The sequence below is a fragment of the Aquarana catesbeiana genome, linkage group LG03, assembly GCF_042186555.1.
Source record: "Aquarana catesbeiana isolate 2022-GZ linkage group LG03, ASM4218655v1, whole genome shotgun sequence".
NCBI lineage: Eukaryota > Metazoa > Chordata > Amphibia > Anura > Ranidae > Aquarana > Aquarana catesbeiana.
In genome coordinates, this window is record NC_133326.1 from 211,578,724 (window position 1) to 211,597,407 (window position 18,684).

General features: G+C 42.3%; 1 protein-coding gene across 2 annotated transcripts in view; it reads right to left on the minus strand.

Annotated features, from left to right (window-relative positions):
• Positions 1-18,684, minus strand: part of LOC141131918 (transcriptional regulator QRICH1-like) — an 87,239-nt gene that overhangs the window by 30,917 nt on the left and 37,638 nt on the right. For both annotated transcript variants that reach the window (XM_073619740.1, XM_073619739.1), the window contains exons 4-5: positions 7,902-8,070; positions 924-1,078 (exon numbers count right to left, since the gene is read on the minus strand). In XM_073619740.1, the coding sequence (XP_073475841.1) occupies positions 924-1,078; positions 7,902-8,070 (324 nt within the window). The remainder of the gene's footprint in view (positions 1-923; positions 1,079-7,901; positions 8,071-18,684) is intronic.

Sequence of the window (18,684 nt, forward strand, 5' to 3'; positions counted from 1 at the left end):
TGTCTGCAATGGAAGAAAGTACATGTAGTACTTTGTTTTTAGGTGCTTTCTAACCTTGGTTATGAACTCGGACCTGCCCCCCGTCCCTCCTGCCACGGATAATCTGACAACAGCTTTGAAAGCGATGCCTGATTCAAATCTGTAGCTTATCTTGACAGTGAGCACTTTCGAAAGACAAACTATGGCAGAGTGTGACATGCCCCTCTCTCTGCATTCCTCTTGCCATTGCTTCTGTGGAAAGTGGTCCTAGTCAAGACAAGCTGCACTTGTGAATCAGCTGTCTCAATGCGGTTGTTGGATTGGCTATGAAAGGAGGGGGTTGGGGGAATGTCAGACCTCATAACTAAGGTTAGAATGCTCTTAGAAACATAGGAAAAAGTACTACACGCTCTTTGTCCCATAGAGGACAGAACTGTAAAATTAAAAAGGATGATAGGTCTGCTTTAAAAGGAGAGCCTTCTTAGGCCCTTTCTCGGTTATGGTTTGTATACATCCTGAAGCTGTGTAAAGGGTTGGTGCACCAGTGGTTCTGCACATTATCTCCACAGCACTTAGGGCCGTTTCACACACGGGGGGAACTGACCGCTGATTCCCACTAAGCAGGTGGATGACAGGTCCGTGTCCGCTCTGCTTATGATACAGACACAGCCAACTCACCTCTATGGGCGGTCAAATGTAACTGGACCGCACGTCCATTTACACCCAACTGTAATCAGATCCGCTGGACAGAAAGGGAACGCATCCCCATCTGTCTGTTTTTTGCGGATTGGATTGGATTTAGGCAGGTGTAAACGGAAACATGTCCATTTACACCCTTCTCTCCATCGAGAATAGAGACTCCGATTGCGCCCGCATGAAGAACGGACAGGCGGACCCGATCGGAAAGTTCATGTGAATGGGGCCTTACAAAAACAGACACTTACCTTTTGTAAACAAAGTAGTAAATAAAACAACATGTCTGCATCATATGGAGAACCATCATGCTTTTTTGCTTCTTTGGTTATCAAGCACAACCCAAAATTTAGTTCTGCAATTGGCACTGAAAGAACATCATCTTTGAACACTAGGGGTTTTCTTCCTGTAATACATAAAAGGAATATCACATAAAAGCATTTTTGTTGTTTGCAGATATCTACATTTTAGGGAAAAAAAGTCTAAAAATACTTGTGGTTTGATACAGGATGCTTTAAAGAACACTTATTTCTAAACATCAGCTCAACTTATATCTAGCATGAGAGGTGGATGTGGGATGGACATGTGCTGCAAAAGTGCACAGATCAAAATTAGGACTCAACCCTGATTGCCAGCAAACAGATACAAGTAAGACCTATTTCTTATGTTTTAATAAAAAACAGGGAGGTATATGTTGCATGCATTTGCTAATAAAGGTGTAAGCCTTACACAACTCTCAAGGTGCTTTTGCAAATATGGTTCTACAGCCATGGCCAAAGGTTTTGAGAATGACACAAATTAATTTTCACAAAGTCTGTCCAGCAAGTGCCAGGACCATCTCCTACACTTGGTTCAGCGGGATCGTGCACCACCACTGCAGAGCTTCAGGAATGGCAGGTGAGTGCATCTGCATGCACAGTGAGGCAAAGACATTTGGAGGATGGCCCGGTGTCAAGAAGGGCAGCAATGAAGCCACTTTTCTCCAGGAAAAACATCAGGGACAGACTGATATTCTGCAAAAGGTACAGGATTGGACTGTTGAGGACTGGGGTAAAGTCATTTTATCTGATGAATCCCCTTTCACATTGTTTGGGGCATCTGGAAAAAACTTTGTCCAGAGAAGAAAAGGCGAGCGCTACCATCAGTCCTGTGTCATGCCAACAGTAAAGCATCCTGAAACCATTCATGTGTGGGGTTGCTTCTCAGCTAAGGGAGTGAGCTCACATACAATTTTGCCTAAGAACACAGTCATGAATAAAGTATGGTACAAAAACATCCTCCTACAGCAACTTCTCCCAACCATCCAAGAACAGTTTGGTGAGGAACAATGTCTTTTCCAGCATGATGGAGCACCTTGCCATAAGGCAAAAGTGGCTAAGTGGCTAGGGGAACAAAACATTGAAATTTTGGGTCCATGGCCAGGAAATTTCCCAGACCTTCTGGTCAATCCTCATAGAATGCATTAAGATAAAAAGAAAATGTCTGCCTTTACAACCACTTTAATGTATGAACGAGTCCTTGTATACAGACTATGCAATGTTTATCTGCAAAAAAATCTCATGTTTTTAACCACTTCAGCCCCAGAAGATTTGGCTGCTCAATGACCGGGCCATTTTTTGTGATACGACACTGCATCGCTTTAACTGACATGTGACCTTGTACCTAAATTTGACGTACTTTTTTTCCCACACAAATAGAGCTTTCTTTTGGAGGTATTTGATCATCTTTGCGGTTTTTATTTTTTGAGCTATAAACAAAAAAACAGCAACAATTTTGGTGTCAACCTATGGTGTCATTTATACAGTCCAGGGGGCTACCTTTAAAAGGAAACTACTAGTTTACTTTAAAACTTTAAAAATGTACAAATAAAAATGTATTACCTGTCACAATGCAGGGAATATCCTAAATGCAAAATTAAACAATGACAGAAGGAAGCAGAGAGAAAATTACATCCTTTGGGCCCAGACGGCAGATTAGCGCCATTCTCTGTGCAGAGCCGCAGATGCGTGTGCATCCATCTCGAAGCTGCGTGCAGGCAGCCGATAGAAGTGAAGGCACATGCACGGCCATAATCGCATTTCAAAGTCTAGCTTGGACAAAACTGACTATTTAAAGTTCAAAGTTTTTCTTTTTTCCCAACTCAATATTTTTGCAGAATTTCTGTTTGGAGAAGCAAATTGCAAAGATTATTGCTCGGTTTTTTGCTTTTCAGGTGGAGATAAAATAAAATGAACCTACAGGATAAAGCACACATTCATGAAAAACACAAGCTGTCAAAAAATATTAATTGCATGGGAAAAAATTTAAATTCACACCAAAGTGATTTGTATTTTTAAAGAACTTTACATTTTAATGTCAAAATTTTAAAAATAACCCTGTATGTGTTATCTTTGTGATGTTCAATATTGCGTATGTATTTGAGTGATTGCAAAATACCTCATGGTGTAAAGTATGATAATGTAAGGGACTTACCACAATCTTTAACAAAGAGTGATATTTTACATACACATGGATATACATAGAGATATAAATATACACACACACACACACTGTATATTTAACTAAGGATTTAAAATTATTCAATAATATGAAAAGACTTTGTGGCGATTATTCGAATGTCAATTATTTAAAGTGGAACTTTAGTCAGAAAATTAAATCCTGATGGATCACTTTAGGCTGGCCCCTTTTGCAGGCTGCCTAAAAGGATACATTCACCTTTTAACAAAAAATAATAAAATGCACATTTTTTTGCAGGTAAACAAAAAAAAAAAAAAAAAAGGTTATTTTTTGTTTCTGGAGCCTCTAAAGCATTGCAGCAGCAATCAGCAGATCGCTGGTGCCATGCAGTTCTCTGGCAGATTTGTCAGGGTATCTGTATGTCCGTACAGACAAGCAGAGAATGAACTACCACAGCGCTGAGCCCCGCTTGGCCACTTTTTTTAAATTGTTACAGCTGGGGGGGGGGGGGGGGGGGGGGAGAAAATCCCCACTAGCTGTCACATCATGGGGTTAGGGGGCCTGTCCGTTGGTAACAAGTTACACCCTGAATATGGGTGGAGCATGTTACGAAAGGTGAACTTATCCTTCAAGCCAAGACATACGTTGGAGGTTGGAAATGCACACAATTGCAGAAAGTGACACATGGTTTTTGAGACTGAGGAGAGGGGGAGAGTTTCCAACAAGGAAGCGACTGCTCTGAGCTTCAATAAAATGACAGCCTCCAGCAAGGGGAGGAATCAGTAGCAATGCTGGAGGAAATTTAACCAGCCCCGGAAGATTTGGCTGCTCAATGACCAGGCCATTTTTTGCAAAACGGCACTACGTCGCTTTAACTGACAATTGCGCGGTCGTGCGACGTTGTACCCAAACAAAATTGATGTCCTTTTTTTCCCCACATATAGAGATTTTCTTTGGTGGTATTTCATCACCTCTGTGGTTTTTATTTTTTGCGCTATAAACAAAAGTAGAGCGACAAGTTTGGAAAAAAAAAAAAAAAACAATATCTTTTACTTTTTGCTATAATAAATATCCTGCATTAAAAAAAAAAAAAAATTTTTTCCTCAGTTTAGGCGGATATGTATTCCTTTAGTGCCTTTCAAAAGTATTCACACCCCTTAGCATTTTTTGTGATTTTGTTGCCTCACAACATGGAATTAACAAGGATTGTTTGAGGATCTGCATCATTTAATTTACAGAACTTGCCCACAACTTTAAAGTTTTTTTTAATTGTGAAGCAAACAATAGGACAAAACAACAGAAAAAGTCAATGTGCATAACTATTCACCCCCCTAAAGTCAATACTTTGTAGAGCCACCTTTTGCGGCTATCACAGCTCCAAGTCGCTTTGCATAAGTCTCCATGAGCTTGCCACATCTTACCACTGGGATTTTTGCCCATTCCTCCTTGCAAAACTGCTCCAGCTCCTTCAAGTTGGATGGTTTGCGCTTGTGAACAGCAATCTTTAAGTCTGACCACAGGTTTTCTATTGGATTGAGGTCCGGGCTTTGACTAGGCCATTCCAACACATTTACATGTTTCTCCTTAAACCACTCAAGTGTTGCTTTAGCAGTGTGTTTGGGGTCATTGTCCTGCTGACAGGTGAACCTCCGTCCTAGCCTCAAATCACACACTGCGTGGTACAGGTTTTGCTTAAGAATTTCCCTGTATTTAGCACCATCCATCTTTCCCTCAACTCTGACCAGTTTCCCAGTCCCGATTGCTGAAAAACATCCCCACAGCATGATGCTGTCACCACCATGTTTCACTGTGGAGATGGTATTCTTTGGGTTGATGACCAAAAAGTTAAATTTTAGTCTCATCAGACCAGAGCACCTTCCTCCATACATTTTGGGAGTCTCCCACATACCTTTTCGCAAGCTCAAAACATGCCATTTTGTTTTTTGCTGAAAATAATGGCTTTCTTCTGGCCACTCTGCCACAAAGCCCAACTCTATGGAGCGTACGGCTTATTGTCGTCCTATGTACAGATACTCCAGTCTCTGCTGTGGAACTCTGCAGCTCCTCCAGGGTTACCTTAGGTCCCTGTGCTGCCTCTCTGATTACTGCCCTCCTTGCCCGGTCCGTGAGTTTTGGTGTGCGGCTGTCTCTTGGCAGGTTTGCTGTTGTGCCATGTTCTTTCCATTTGGTTATGATAGATTTGATGGTGCTCCCGGGGATCATCAAAGATTTGGATATTTTTTTATAACCTAACCCTGACTTGTACTTCTCAACAACATTGTCCCTTACTTGTTTGGAGAGTTCCTTGGTCTTCATGGCAGTGTTTGGTTAGTGGAGCCTCTTGCTTAGGTGTTGCAGCCTCTGGGGCCTTTCAAAAAGGTGTGTATATGTAATGACAGATCATGTGACACTTAGATTGCACACAGGTGGATATTATATCACTAATTATGTGACTTCTGAAGGTAATTGGTTGCACCAGAGCTTTTTATGGGCTTCATAACAATCACTTCATACATACGCACATGCCAATTATCAGTTTTTTATTTCTGAAAAATAGTTTTAGGTATCTATAATTTCTAATTTTACTTCACCAACTTAGACTATTGCGTTCTGATCCATCACATAATTCAGATTAAAAAAAAAAAACATTGAACTAAAGGCTGTAGTGTAACAAAATAGGTAAAAAGCCAAGGGGGTGAATACTTTTGCAAGGCACTGTACATATTTTTGGTAAAAAAAATAAATAAAATTTGCAATAAGCGTATATTGACTGGTTTGCGCAAAAGTTATAGCATCTACAAAATAGGGGATAAATTTATGGCATTTTTATTATTTTTTTTTTTACTAGTAATGGCGGCGATCTGCGATTTTTGTCGGGACTGCGATATTGCGGCGGACAAATTGGACACTTGACCCATTTTTGGGACCATTGACAATTATACAGCGATCAGTGCTATAAAAATGCACCGATTACTGTATAAATGTCACTGGTAGAAAAGAGGGTTAACACTAGGGGGCGATTAAGGGGTTAACTGTGTTCCCTCACTGTGTTCTAACTGAAAGGGGGGGGGAGAGAGATCAGTGTTCATACTTAGTATGAACACACAATCTCTCTCTCTACACACACAGATCCCAATTCTCGCTCTGTCACGGGCGATCGCAGGTGCCTGACGGTCATCGCGCGCGCCCCTAGTGGCCAAAAGGAAAAGCAACGTAAGGCAACGTTGATTTGCCCAGTCGAGACAAGCTGCCGCAGTAAAACCGGAAGAGGTTAAAGCACACACTAATTTTGGTAGCAGAATTATGAATGTGGAATGTATGTAAATATTAATGGTCATCAATAGTGGCGGTTGGTGCTCAAAATTTTTTTTGTGGGGGGGGGGGGGGCAAACAAACAAAAAAAAAACATCAAACGCAGCCACTGTGCATCAAATGCTGCCAGTGTGCCCATCAAATGCTGCCAGTGTGCCCAAACGCTGCCAGTGTGCACAACTGCCCATATGCTTCCAGTGTGCCCATCAAATGCTGCTAGTGTGTCCAACTGCCCATCATATGCTGCCAGTGTGCTCAAACGCTGCCAGTATGTCCATCATATGCTGCCGGTGTGCCCAACATATGCTACCAGTGTGCCCAGAAAATGCTGCCAGTGTGCCCAACTGCCCATCATATGCTGCCAGTGTGCCCATCAAATGCTGCCAGTATGTCCAAAAAAAGGCTGCCAGTGTGCCATGCCCACTCGCCGTCTGCCCGGCCCTTACCCTGTTGTCTATGGGGCAGTGGGTGATGGCGACAAGCGGGGTCCTTCATGTGTCTCCTGCCTCATCTCTCGTCCTCTCCTCCTAATTGGCTGAAACGACAGGCGCCACTATTGGACGCCTATCAGGTGACAGGTAACAGACCCGAGCACCTGATTGGCGGAGAGGCGGTTCAGTTTTAGGAAAGCAAATAGGACAGCTGAGTTCACCTATTTTGCAGCTTACCAGCTCCGCTCTGGCACAGGGAAACCGGAAGTGACTTCTTAACTCGGAGAACAAAGCACCTCCGAGTTATTACTACGGGCGGGTGGAAGTTGTTCGGCGCGATAGACTGCGCAACAAGACAACTCCAAAGCCTGCAAATAAAGCGCCTCCTCTGCAATCTCGTGATTGCATTGACGTGGCGCTTCCCATAGTGCACTGTATCTGGCGCCCGAACACAATGCACTTAAAAGGACAATTTTTTTCTGTTTTTGTAAAGGGCCTTTTCTTTCTTTATTTTTTTGTGACTGCTTGGGGGGGGCAGCGCCCATGGACAGGCCGCCACTGATCATCAAACTGTTATGGGTAAATGTTCTGCTTCAAAGATCAGGTAGTACTGCAGGGGTGACATTATCTTACATAGAGCAACAGCAAATAGAGAAAGTTACATAAATGTTAAATATGTACATTTCTGTCAGGGGTGTGCATACACATTGGTTTACTAAAGGAGCAATATTCACACCAGTGTGTGTGCACTATAAATACCCACTATTCAACTAAGCCCAGTGGCAATTTTTCTTCTTTTATTTTAATAACTTGTCTCTCACTGGGTATTTCATATAATCACAGACTTGGTTGAAAAAAAAAAAAAAAAAAAAAAAAACAACACACAACACTTAGTAAATCAACTCCAAAGCTGTGAATATTACATATTTCATGTATATTTTATGGTATGATGTGTCTTCTAGAATGAAAAGCAGCATACTTTATGGTTCTTTAGACAGTGTACTGTATTTTATAAGCAAAAAAGCATACTTCCAAACCACAATCTGTTTTCTGCTTCTTTCAATGTTTCTGCATTTTTGGTCTGTGCCCAAGTCTTCCATAGTAAAGCTCCTTCTTCTGGTTTAAGGGTACAAGGAAAATCAGAATTACTTTGTAATCGGAGGTGTGGCTCAGATGTTGAACACTGCAGCCCTTGAGGCTATGTGGGTAAAAAATAAATAAAGCACATTTTAGTATTAGTAATTCAAAAAAGATATTCACATAAAGAATGCTAAATTTTTACAGCAGTTTATAAGCTCAAATAGATTTCCCCCTTGAGGAAAAAATAAGAAACAACTGTTACCCCGTCTTTTTGCATGGTAGAAGCACTGCTCTAGGATGCCTGTAATTTGGCTAACAAAGTGCTTATTTTGTCTGGGCCCATTGGCACTGCCTGCACACTACATGCTCCGTTTTAGCGTGTGGGCAGCTGTCAATTTAAGGCTGCAGTGAGGCGTGGTAGTGGGTGGTGTGATGCACAGTTTAGCACATCAGGTTTTTTTTGGTCTGGTGCAGCTCTGCATAGAAAGCCTAAGAGCCGGTTCACACGGGGGCGACTTGTCAGGCGACCTAGCCGCCTGACAAGTCACCTCCCGTTCTGTACAATGGAACCGTTCTAATCGAAGCAACGCAAGTCACTCCGACTTAGAAGAAAGGTTCCTGTACTACTTTGGGGGCGACTTGCATAGACTTCTATATAGAAGTCGTCTTGCAAGTCGCCGTGGCAGTCGTGTGCAGGTCGCCTCGGTGAGGCGACCTGCAAGTCGTGCCGCTTCTAGTGTGAACCGGCTCTAAATGAACAAGCTGAAGCTAGAAGCTGATTGGCTACCATGCACATGTGCGCCAGATTTTGTACTCTCCAGTTTTAGTAAATCCAGGTGATAACGAACCCTTACAGTAACATATCCTTCTAAGCTAATCTTGCTGGTACTTTGTGTTTTTGGGTTTCTTTACATGAGTAATTTCTAACAAACTTTTTCCCAAACCTCTCAGGAGTGCAATGAAAATTACAGATGGTACAGGGATTGCTATTTTTATTGTTTAACCCTTTCTTGATCAGGTCTTAGGTTTCCAGATCAAAATTTAGCAACATCAATGTGTATTCCTTAAAAGGAAAACTCCACTTTTGTTAAGAAAAAAAAATTTCCCTTTGGGTGATCAATGTACATTGCAAGCATTTTAACAAACGCTGTTACAGATTCATACTAGAGCTGCTCGATTAATCGTCAAGAATCATTATCGTGATCTTGACTAAAGTGTTTCCCGATTCTTTCTACGCAAAGAACTCTCTCTGCACTTCTGAAGCCAAAGCTGTCAAAAGAAAGGAAGAGAAAAACTGGGCAGCCTGCCAAGAGTCAAACATTGTAACAATTTGTCAATGGAATAGACTGTGTGTATAAGGCCCCTTTCACATGCCCAGTTCAGATCTGCCTGTCAGTCTTTTCAGGCGTATCTGCCTGTCAGTTTTTCCAGGCGGAACTGAACGGTTGCTCCATACAGCTCTATGGAGCGTCGGATGTCAGCGGTGACATGTCCCCTGACATCCGATCCGCCCCGCAAAATCCAGACGGATGGATGTCCCATTTTCCATCCGTCTGGCGGATCGGATGAAAACGGACAGGCGGTCTGTAATCATCCAATCCCCCCCCTTAGGGGAGAGCGGACTCTCTAACAGGTCCGTCCCTGCACAGAGTGCAGAGACGGACTTGTCATCCGCCAGCTCAGCGATCCCCGCTGAGCAAGCTGAGTACTAAAAATTGTCAGCCCAATGCCAAAGGGGCCTTAGTGAAAAAAGTTTAACCACTTAAACACTAAACCTTTTTCTGACATTTGTTGGTTTCAAGTTAAAATAATTTTTTTTTTTGCTAGAAAATTACTTAGAACCCCCAAACATTATATATTTTTTTAGTAGACACCCTAGAGAATAAAATGGTGGTTGTTGCAATATTTTATGTTACATTGTATTTGCGCAGTGGTCTTTCAAATGCAATTTTTTTGGAAAAAATGCTATATTTGATTGCGCAAACTAATCAATATACGCCTATTGCGATTTTTTGTTACCAAAGATATGTAGAATATATATCGGCCTAGACTGATGAATAAATGTTTTTTTATATTTTTGTATAGCTATGTATTATGTATTATAGCAAAAAGTAAAAATGTTTTTTTTTTTTTTTCCAAAATTGTCGCTCTTTTTTTCTTTATAGTGCAAAAAATAAAAAAACGTTTGGCTGTATGATGACGACAGATTTTTGCGTCTCAAAGCAGTACATTGATTTACATAGAAATTTGGCATTTTATATTGTTGGCCTGTAATTCTTAGTACTAATACACTTAATACTGTCCAAACAAGAGTCTAGTAGACATCCCGGGTATGAAAAAGTTTGAAACAGAAAATCATAAATAAATAATATAATAAATAATTATAAAAAAATAATAACATAATAATAAAATGAACTTCCCCATGATTCACTATCGCTCAATTCTGCAAGTGTTCTAATGTACTATCGCTGTTTTCTAGGTGGTCTAAAACCACTTTTGACGTAAAGGGACACTTTTTGGTTGCTATGGACAATCTCAAGTTTCCAGGCAGGAAGAACAGTATATATAATATAAAACAGCATGCAGGGCACTGGACAAAGCACCAGGGACAAAAGGGATGCAAAATGATTTGATGCAGTAATGTAATCTGTAACATTACAGTGTACTGTATGTGTTATGTTTTGTGTACTTTATGAATTTGCCACCAGGCTCCGCCCCCATGCGTCACGGCGCTCGCAGGGAGCAGTGCCCGGAACACAGAGCATCGGGCGGAGGACACAGCTCGCAAGCACAGCGGGGGGACATCGCAGGATCCTGGTGACAAGGCAAGTACGCTGTACAAGGATTCTGCAATGCAATCCCGAGTGTGGCTCGGGGTTAACGCTAATGGTACTGAAATATAACCCCGAGCTACACTCGGGATTACAGCCAGGAAGGTTAAAGCGCTGCAGTGCCGTATCGCAAAAAATGGCCCGGTCATTAAGGGGCGAATCCTTCGGTTCCTTAAGTCGTTAATCTGACAATACTTCTGGAACCAATATGCATACCGCAAACAAAGCTTTTTATTTTGGCCCTTATTATGAGAGATAGACAAAAAAGGTTCACAAATGCCTTTTAGGTTGTTTTACAAAAAGCTCAGCTGTCAGCAACACCATGTGTGAGCAGGTATTCTAAAAGCCGTAAAACTAAAATACATTTTTAGTTAACTCAATATTCATGGCGGCATTATTTACCCTTTACAAAAAAAAAAAAAAAAAAATTGTTGGTTTGATAGAATATATAGCGGTATATCAACACGGGAGCAAGGTGCTTGGAGGGCGCCCCCCAAAGCACCCACCCATGTTAAGGGCATGTGACCTAGTATGGTACGGGGGGGGGGGGCTCACTCATTCGTCCCCCTCCTTTCCTGGCCTGCCAGATTACATGCTTGTATGGACTGGGGGAACCCCCACGCTGTTTTCTCTCAAGTAATTGCTGGCAAAACTTTTGTTTAGACTCAGCTGTCAGCAGGGTTCCAATGAGACATCAGTTGTTAAGAATGCGGTAGTTTGAGATGCTGATGGCCGCTCCAAGAAATTTAAAAAATAAACAGTGGAAACTGACTCTTAGGAGTATAGGGGGATTCAACAGTTTTTTTTCTGTCGGAAAATCGCTCCCAAAGATTCAAAAGAAAACAAAAAGTGCTCCTAGAAGCTGAAGCTTCAAAAACGCTTTTAAGCTAGTGTCCTAAAAGTGCCCCTCTGTGGTGGAGATAGCCATTTTATCCCAGATTGCCTTGGTTAAAGAGATCTATAGGTTTCTGTATTTGTAACACATGGCTTGCTCTTGTAGTTGTCTTGTTGCCTGGAACAACTGCTGGCTCATGACTGAGGCAATAATTGTACTGCCTCAGTCCAAATCTTTATTTATCTTTTATTTATGTGGCTTATTTTATGGCAATTTGGACCTCTGTGTTCCTTTGCTGAGCCTCAATATGTTTCTGGAGAGCTACATTAGCTAGACATTGCTCTGCATTTAAAATTTGTGGTATGCTCCACGCTCAGGATGATAGCGGGTTGCAGCCCCCTCTATTAGGTTCCCGAGGAAACTTACAGTGAGTAGAGGTAAAAAAGTGGGGTGGTTGGCACTACCCTGTTGAACAGAATAAGTATGAGAGAAGGTGGTGGGTGAGTGCCCTGTCTGCAAGGAAAAGAGGGAGTATCTATCCTATGGGGACTAGGTATGTGTATCCTACAGTGGTGGATATAAGTGTAATCCCACAAAAGTGTGCTTAATCAGATAGTCCATGCATGTGTGACAAATAAAAGCAGGTATACATAAGTGATCAAACAAGAGTTGTCATACATATATATATAGTTATGTCCATACATAAATGCGTTACATAAATGTAACTACCAAACTATCCAACCATATAATTCAGTCTTTTGGTTGAAAAGTCCCACCAAGGTGTGTGTAAAAAGAAATATAAATAAAGTCCCACACAAAAATGTGTAAAAAAAAAAAAAAATCAAAAATCAAAATACAAGTCCCAAAAGGTGATAATGGCCAGTTATATTCCTTCAGGTGACTTCAGTGCTCAGCAAATCAGGTGACTCATAGTGCTCCCCCCGTTAGGTCCCCACTCACCAAATATTGTAAACCCTGTAGGGGTAATAGGCATATGTGGGTAACCGTGGATGGACCTCCTCCTCAGCTCTCTCAGTATCCCGTCTGTTGGTCTATCGGGCTCCCGCTGCTGTCGCCACACAATCAGGGGTTAAAAACACCGGTCAGCATCTGCCCAAAGGTCGCTCCACAATTTTTCAAAACTGGGTCATTGATGGCGACTTCATGTTTCGTCAGTCGGGATTTCAGACTCTTCACAGTATGGATTTCTCTCTCTCTCTCTGGATCTTTCGATCTCTCTCTGTTCCCCTCAGTTGGCTGTAAACCGCTCCTCCTGGAGGAGCGGTTTACAGCCAACTGAGGGGAACAGAGAGAGAACGAAAGATCCAGAGAGAGAGAGAAATCCATCCATAGAGGAGAGAGAGGGGGAGATGTGAGGAGAGGAGCCGACTGAAGAAACATGAAGCCATCAATGACCCAGTTTCGAAAAATTGTGGAGCGACCTTTGAGCAGATGCTGACCGATGTGTTTAACCAAGCGCCAACCACCCCACTTTTTTACCATTGCTCTGCATTTGCCTTCTGCAGTGCAGCATTAACCACAGCCACTGCTTTAATATTTCCTTCATTCATCAATTACCAGGAGGGTATTGTCTCTTTGCATGCCATGTCTTTTTCTTTTCTTTTTTTAAAGCTTGCCCAGCGCACCTGTCCTAGTACCAGCTGTAATATTTGGGGGTCAGTGAGATCTCAGGACACAGGCTTCTTGAAATAAGATGCTTTATTTAAATCAAAAGGCTTGTATGCAGCAAATAAAGTCCATAACTGAGAAAAGGATAAAAATGCTCCTTGTTAGAGGTTAACACAGCCTTTATAACGTTACAGAAATGTGCTTACATCACTAAAGACAAGAGATTCCATTTCAGAAACATAACAGAGCCCAGCTACAGGCAGAGGTTTCATCCCAATCTCCCAAACTCACACAGATGTAGCTACCAGCAGTTCTCCCAGACTTCTTTCTTCTAACTTTAAAGTGGTTGTAAACGTGACATTAAATCTAAAACAAAGCACATCCTTCTATACTGTATACTTGTCTCCATCCAAAGCTCTGAGTGCGATTTCTCTTTGCTGCTCTGTTCTTCTGTTATCTGCATGAGTCACTCAGAAAAAGTTGTCAGGGGAAAGTTCCAGCACACAGCCAGTGACTGACAGCCACAGCTGTGCCTATTCTCTGTGTAATGTGAGGCGTGTCCCTTCCCTCCAGTTAGAGCCCTTGCACACTGGGGCGGGGGGCAGCGTCGGCGGTAAAACGCCGCTATTATTAGCGGCGTTTTACCGTCAGTATGCGGCCGTTAGCGGGGCGGTTTTACCCCCGCTAGCGGCCGAGAAAGGGTTAAATACCACCGCAAAGCGCCTCTGCCGGCGGTATAGCCGCGCCGTCCCATTGATTTCAATGGGCAGGAGCGGTAAAGGAGCGGTATACACACCGCTCCTTCACCGCTCCGAAGATGCTGCTAGCAGGACTTTTTTTACCGTCCTGCCAGCGCATCGCTCCAGTGTGCAAGCCCTCGGGGCTTGCACACTGGAATGAAAGTAGCGGCACTTTCGGGGCGGTTTGCAGGCGCTATTATTAGCGCAATAGCGCCTGCAAACCGCCCCAGTGTGCAAGGGCTCTTAGGCTTAGAGTTCTTCTCCCAGAGCTCTGCATTGTGTGAACTAAGATCCCCACCCCTTGATTTGTGCTGCTGACAGATTCTGTGTTAAATTATGTGTGTTACTGAAAACAGTAGAGGGCAGATGGCTACAGATACAACCATGTAGGAGGATTTGTTTCATCTCTGTGTACCATCTGAGGCTTGTTACTTCACTGGGTATATGTGAGGGTTTACAACCACTTTATCAACCCTCTGCATTAACCCCTGTTGCATCTCTTAAAGGGCTAGTTTACACTTTCTTCAAAACATGGCTTCGGTGAGGCTTTGTTAAATCTCTCTGAATGTCAGTCAAAGCTCCTGTCACTAAATAAAATGGTTAGCTTACAGTCCTGTTTACACCTTGCGTTTGCTGTGCTTCAAAAATTATACCCCATGTCTCTAGTGGCGCTTCAAAGCCTCCACAGAACTCTATGACAAAGCTCGCTTGAAGCACCTGCGGCTTTTGAGAGGCTTCAATTCAGCTTTAGCTTCGCTTTGTTTTGGAGAAATTGCAGGTAAGGGCTCATTTACACTTGCTTTGGCTTCAATGCACATTAAGGGCTAGTTTACACTTGCTTCAAAACATGGCTTCGGACACACTTTGTTAGAGCTCTCTGAACACTAGTCAAAGTGTAAACTAGCTGTTAATGTGTGTTGAAGCTGAAGCAAGTGTAAATGAGCCTTAAAGCTCCTACTGCTTCAACAAGCTTTTATGATGTGTTTTTGATGTTTTAGAGGTGCTTCGATGAAGCTTCAGTGGTGCTTCAATGAAGCTTTGTTGAAGCTTGGCAGATGCCCTGTGTGTGTGTGAGTTGATATTTCACACCTGCTATTTCTCCAAAACAAAGGAAAAAACTAAAGCTGAATTAAAGCCTCTCAAAAGCCGTAGGTGAATCAAGCGAGCTTTGTCGTCATAGAGCTCTATGGAGGCTTTGAAGCACCACTAAAGCTACATGGGGTATAATTTTTGAAGCAAAGCAAACACAAAGTGTAAACAGGACTGTAAGCTAACCATTTTATTTAGTGACATGAGCTTTGACTGGTGTTGAGAGCTTTAACAAAGCCTGAAGCAAGTGTAAACTAGCCCTATGAAAAATCCATACACCAACACAGAGCATCTGTCAAGCTTCAACAAAGCTTCAGAAGAGCATCACGGAAGCACCACCAAAGCTTCATCGAAGCACCAAAAACACATCATAAAAGCATGTTGAAGCTGTATGCGCTTTAATGTGTGTTGAAGCCAAAGCAAGTGTAAGGGCTCATTTACGTCTGCTTCGGCTTCAACACACATTAACGGCTAGTTTAAGGCTTTGGACAGGCTTTGTTAAAGCTCTCTGAACGCTAGTCAAAGCTTCTGTCACTAAATAAAATGATTAGCTTACAGTCCTTTTTACACCTTTCTCTTCAAAAATTATACCGCATGTAGCTTCAGTGGTGCTTCAAAAACGTCTTCAAAGCCTCCATAGAAGTCTATGGCAAAGTGCGCTGGAAGCCCCACGCAAAAGCAAGGTGTAAACAGGACTGTAAGCTAACCATTTTATTTAGCGATGGGGCTTTGACTGGCGTTCAGAGAGCAGGGCCCCTAAGGGATAGTTTACACTTGCTTCAAAACATGGCTTCGGACAGGCTTTGTTAAAGCTTTCTGAATGCCAGTCAAAGCTCCTGTCACTAAATAAAATGGTTAGCTTACAGTCCTGTTGACACCTTGCTTTTGCTTGGGGCTTCGATGAGGCTTCGGTGAGCCCTTGGTGGGGCTTCAAGCAAGCTTTGCCATAGACTTCTATGGAGGCTTTGAAGCGCCACTAAAGCTACATGGGGTGTAATTTTTGAAGCAAAGCAAAAGCAAGGTGTAAACAGGACTGTAAGCTAACCATTTAGTGAAAGTAGCTTTGACTAGTGTTCAGAGAGCTTTAACAAAGCCTGTCCGAAGCCATGTTTTGAAGCAAGTGTAAACTAGCAGTTAATGTGTGTTGAAGCTGAAGCAAGTGTAAATGAGCCCTAAGGGTCATATCAGACTAGAAATTTTGCAGCGGAGACTTGCAGCAGCCACAAATATATCAGCTTGTTTTCTCCAAAGAGTACAGATGCTTATCAAATCAGCTAAAAGTCGCTGGTGTACAATGGCCACTGGCAGCTGAATTGGATAAAAGTAGTAGTCACTAAAGTCCCTTTCACACTGATATGTTTTTACTCTGCAAGAAAAAGGTTTCCCTTTAAATCCTATGGGACTTTTAACACCACTGCGCTGTGGGTGCGGTGCGTTTTGAAAAGTCCTGCATGCTACATCTTTGGTGCTGTGGTGAAAACTGCGCCAAAACAGCTTCCCATTGAAAGGAATGGAAATCGTGGCAAAACCACAGTAAAAATCACAGGTGCAGGCAACCCAAAATGCACCAGAAATGCACCGGAAACACAGTAAAATTGCATATGCGTTTTTGCTACAGAGCAGTGCAAAAGGGCCCTAACGCAGACAATTCCGTCACAAGCTCCAAAAAGTCAGCCAGTCAATCAGTGACTGACCTTCAAATCTGTTGGAGCAACAATTCCACAACACAGATCTTTCATTGACTGCAATGAATTTCCTAGCAACATAAATTAGTTAACTCAACTATCCCATAGTGGCTACAAACGACTACTGCAACATCGCCAGTGCATTAAAATCCCTAGAGCATGCACGCAGCCACTGTTGTACAGTAGCCAAATCTAAAAGGCACACCACTTGCGATCACAAAGTATGCATGCATGAAGTCTACGCTGCAATTTGTGAGCCCTGAGTACTACTACTGTGATCCTTTCACAGTTATCAACTTGCCGAACATAAACACCAGGAGAACCCCTAACACCAGTTACAGGTGATAGTAAAATGAGGTTAAACATATCCAGAAGATTACTTGGTAAATACCAGTACACATGGAACAGGCAGTTTAGAATTTAGACATCAAAAAAAAAAAAAAAAAAAGTTTCATTCATGTACTCAAAGGAATATACGGTATACATTGGGGGGAATTTGCTAAGACTGGAGGAAACAGAAACTGGAGCTGTTCAATGATGAAATGTACATAGTGGATTCATTTTTTTTTTTTTTTTTATGTTTTTCTCTAAACTTTGTCTCTGACCCGTTTGGAGAGCTCCTTGGTCTTCATGTTGCTTAGCGGTGTTGCAAACTCAGGGGCCTTTCATAAAATGTGGATTGTATTTATACAAACATGTGACACTTTGATTGCACACAGGTATATCTTACATAATCATGGGACTTCTGAGGTTAATTGGTTTGACCTCATCTTATTCAGGGGTTTCATAGCAAAGGGGGTGAATACTTATGTACGCTCAAGATTTCTTTTTGCCTTAGTTCTTGTTTATGTCACACTAAAAACTATTTTGCACCCTCAAAGTAGTAGTAATGTTCCATACATCACATGGTGCAAAGCCCCAAAAATGTATTTTAATTCTGGGTACAAAACAGGAAAACAAAGAGGGTGAATACTTTGTTAAGGCACTGTGCGGGAGATTTACCAAACCTGGAGCGTGCAAAATCTGGTGTAGCTCTGCAAAGAAATCAGCTTCCAGGATTTATTGCCAAAGCTTAATTGAACAAGCTGAAGTTAGAAGCGGATTGGCTACCATGCACACCCGCACCAGAATCTGAATGCTCCAATTTTAGTAAATCTCCCCCTGTATATTTTTTCGGTCTCAGCCTTTTGCCCCACTGTGATTTCCCTTGATAAGGCTCAGTATATATTGAACACGGATCACCTGGAATGCTATGACTTTATTCCACATGAGTTTCGGCTGTGTAAGACAGCTTATAACAACCGCTGTGTTTAACCCTTTTTCTGCCAACGACATAAGGCATAAGGATCCACTTCCAGCTGGCCAGGTCACTATGCATTATGTTGGCTGTATTTCCCACATGCTAAAAGTTCATGTTCTATTCACTGACCATGAACTTCGATCAGAATGTCGGTCTTGGATGGACACCAGAGTGAGCATTCATAAAATACTGACATAGTAAACATGAACTGCCATTCACGTTTACCATCTTTTCTTTTGCGAATGTACAGAGCACTTTCTGTTCAATGTGTGAGTGTGGCTGAAATAGAGGAAAAATTGAGAACTTAACTTAAAAAAAATTTTTAACTACCGTATTTATCGGCGTATAACACGCACAGGCGTATAACATGCGCATACAGGCGTATAACATGCGCATTCATTTTAAGAGGGAAGTTTCAGGAAAAAAACTTAAATTTTAAATAAGGAACTTTGAAGCAAAATAAGGGTCAGTGCCCATCTGCAGCCTCACTATTGCCATCAATGCAGCCTGATCAATGCCCATCTGCAGCCTCACAAGTGCCATCAATGCAGCAGCCTCACCATTGCCATCAATGTAGCAGCCTCACCATTGCCATCAATGTAGCAGCCTCACCATTGCCATCA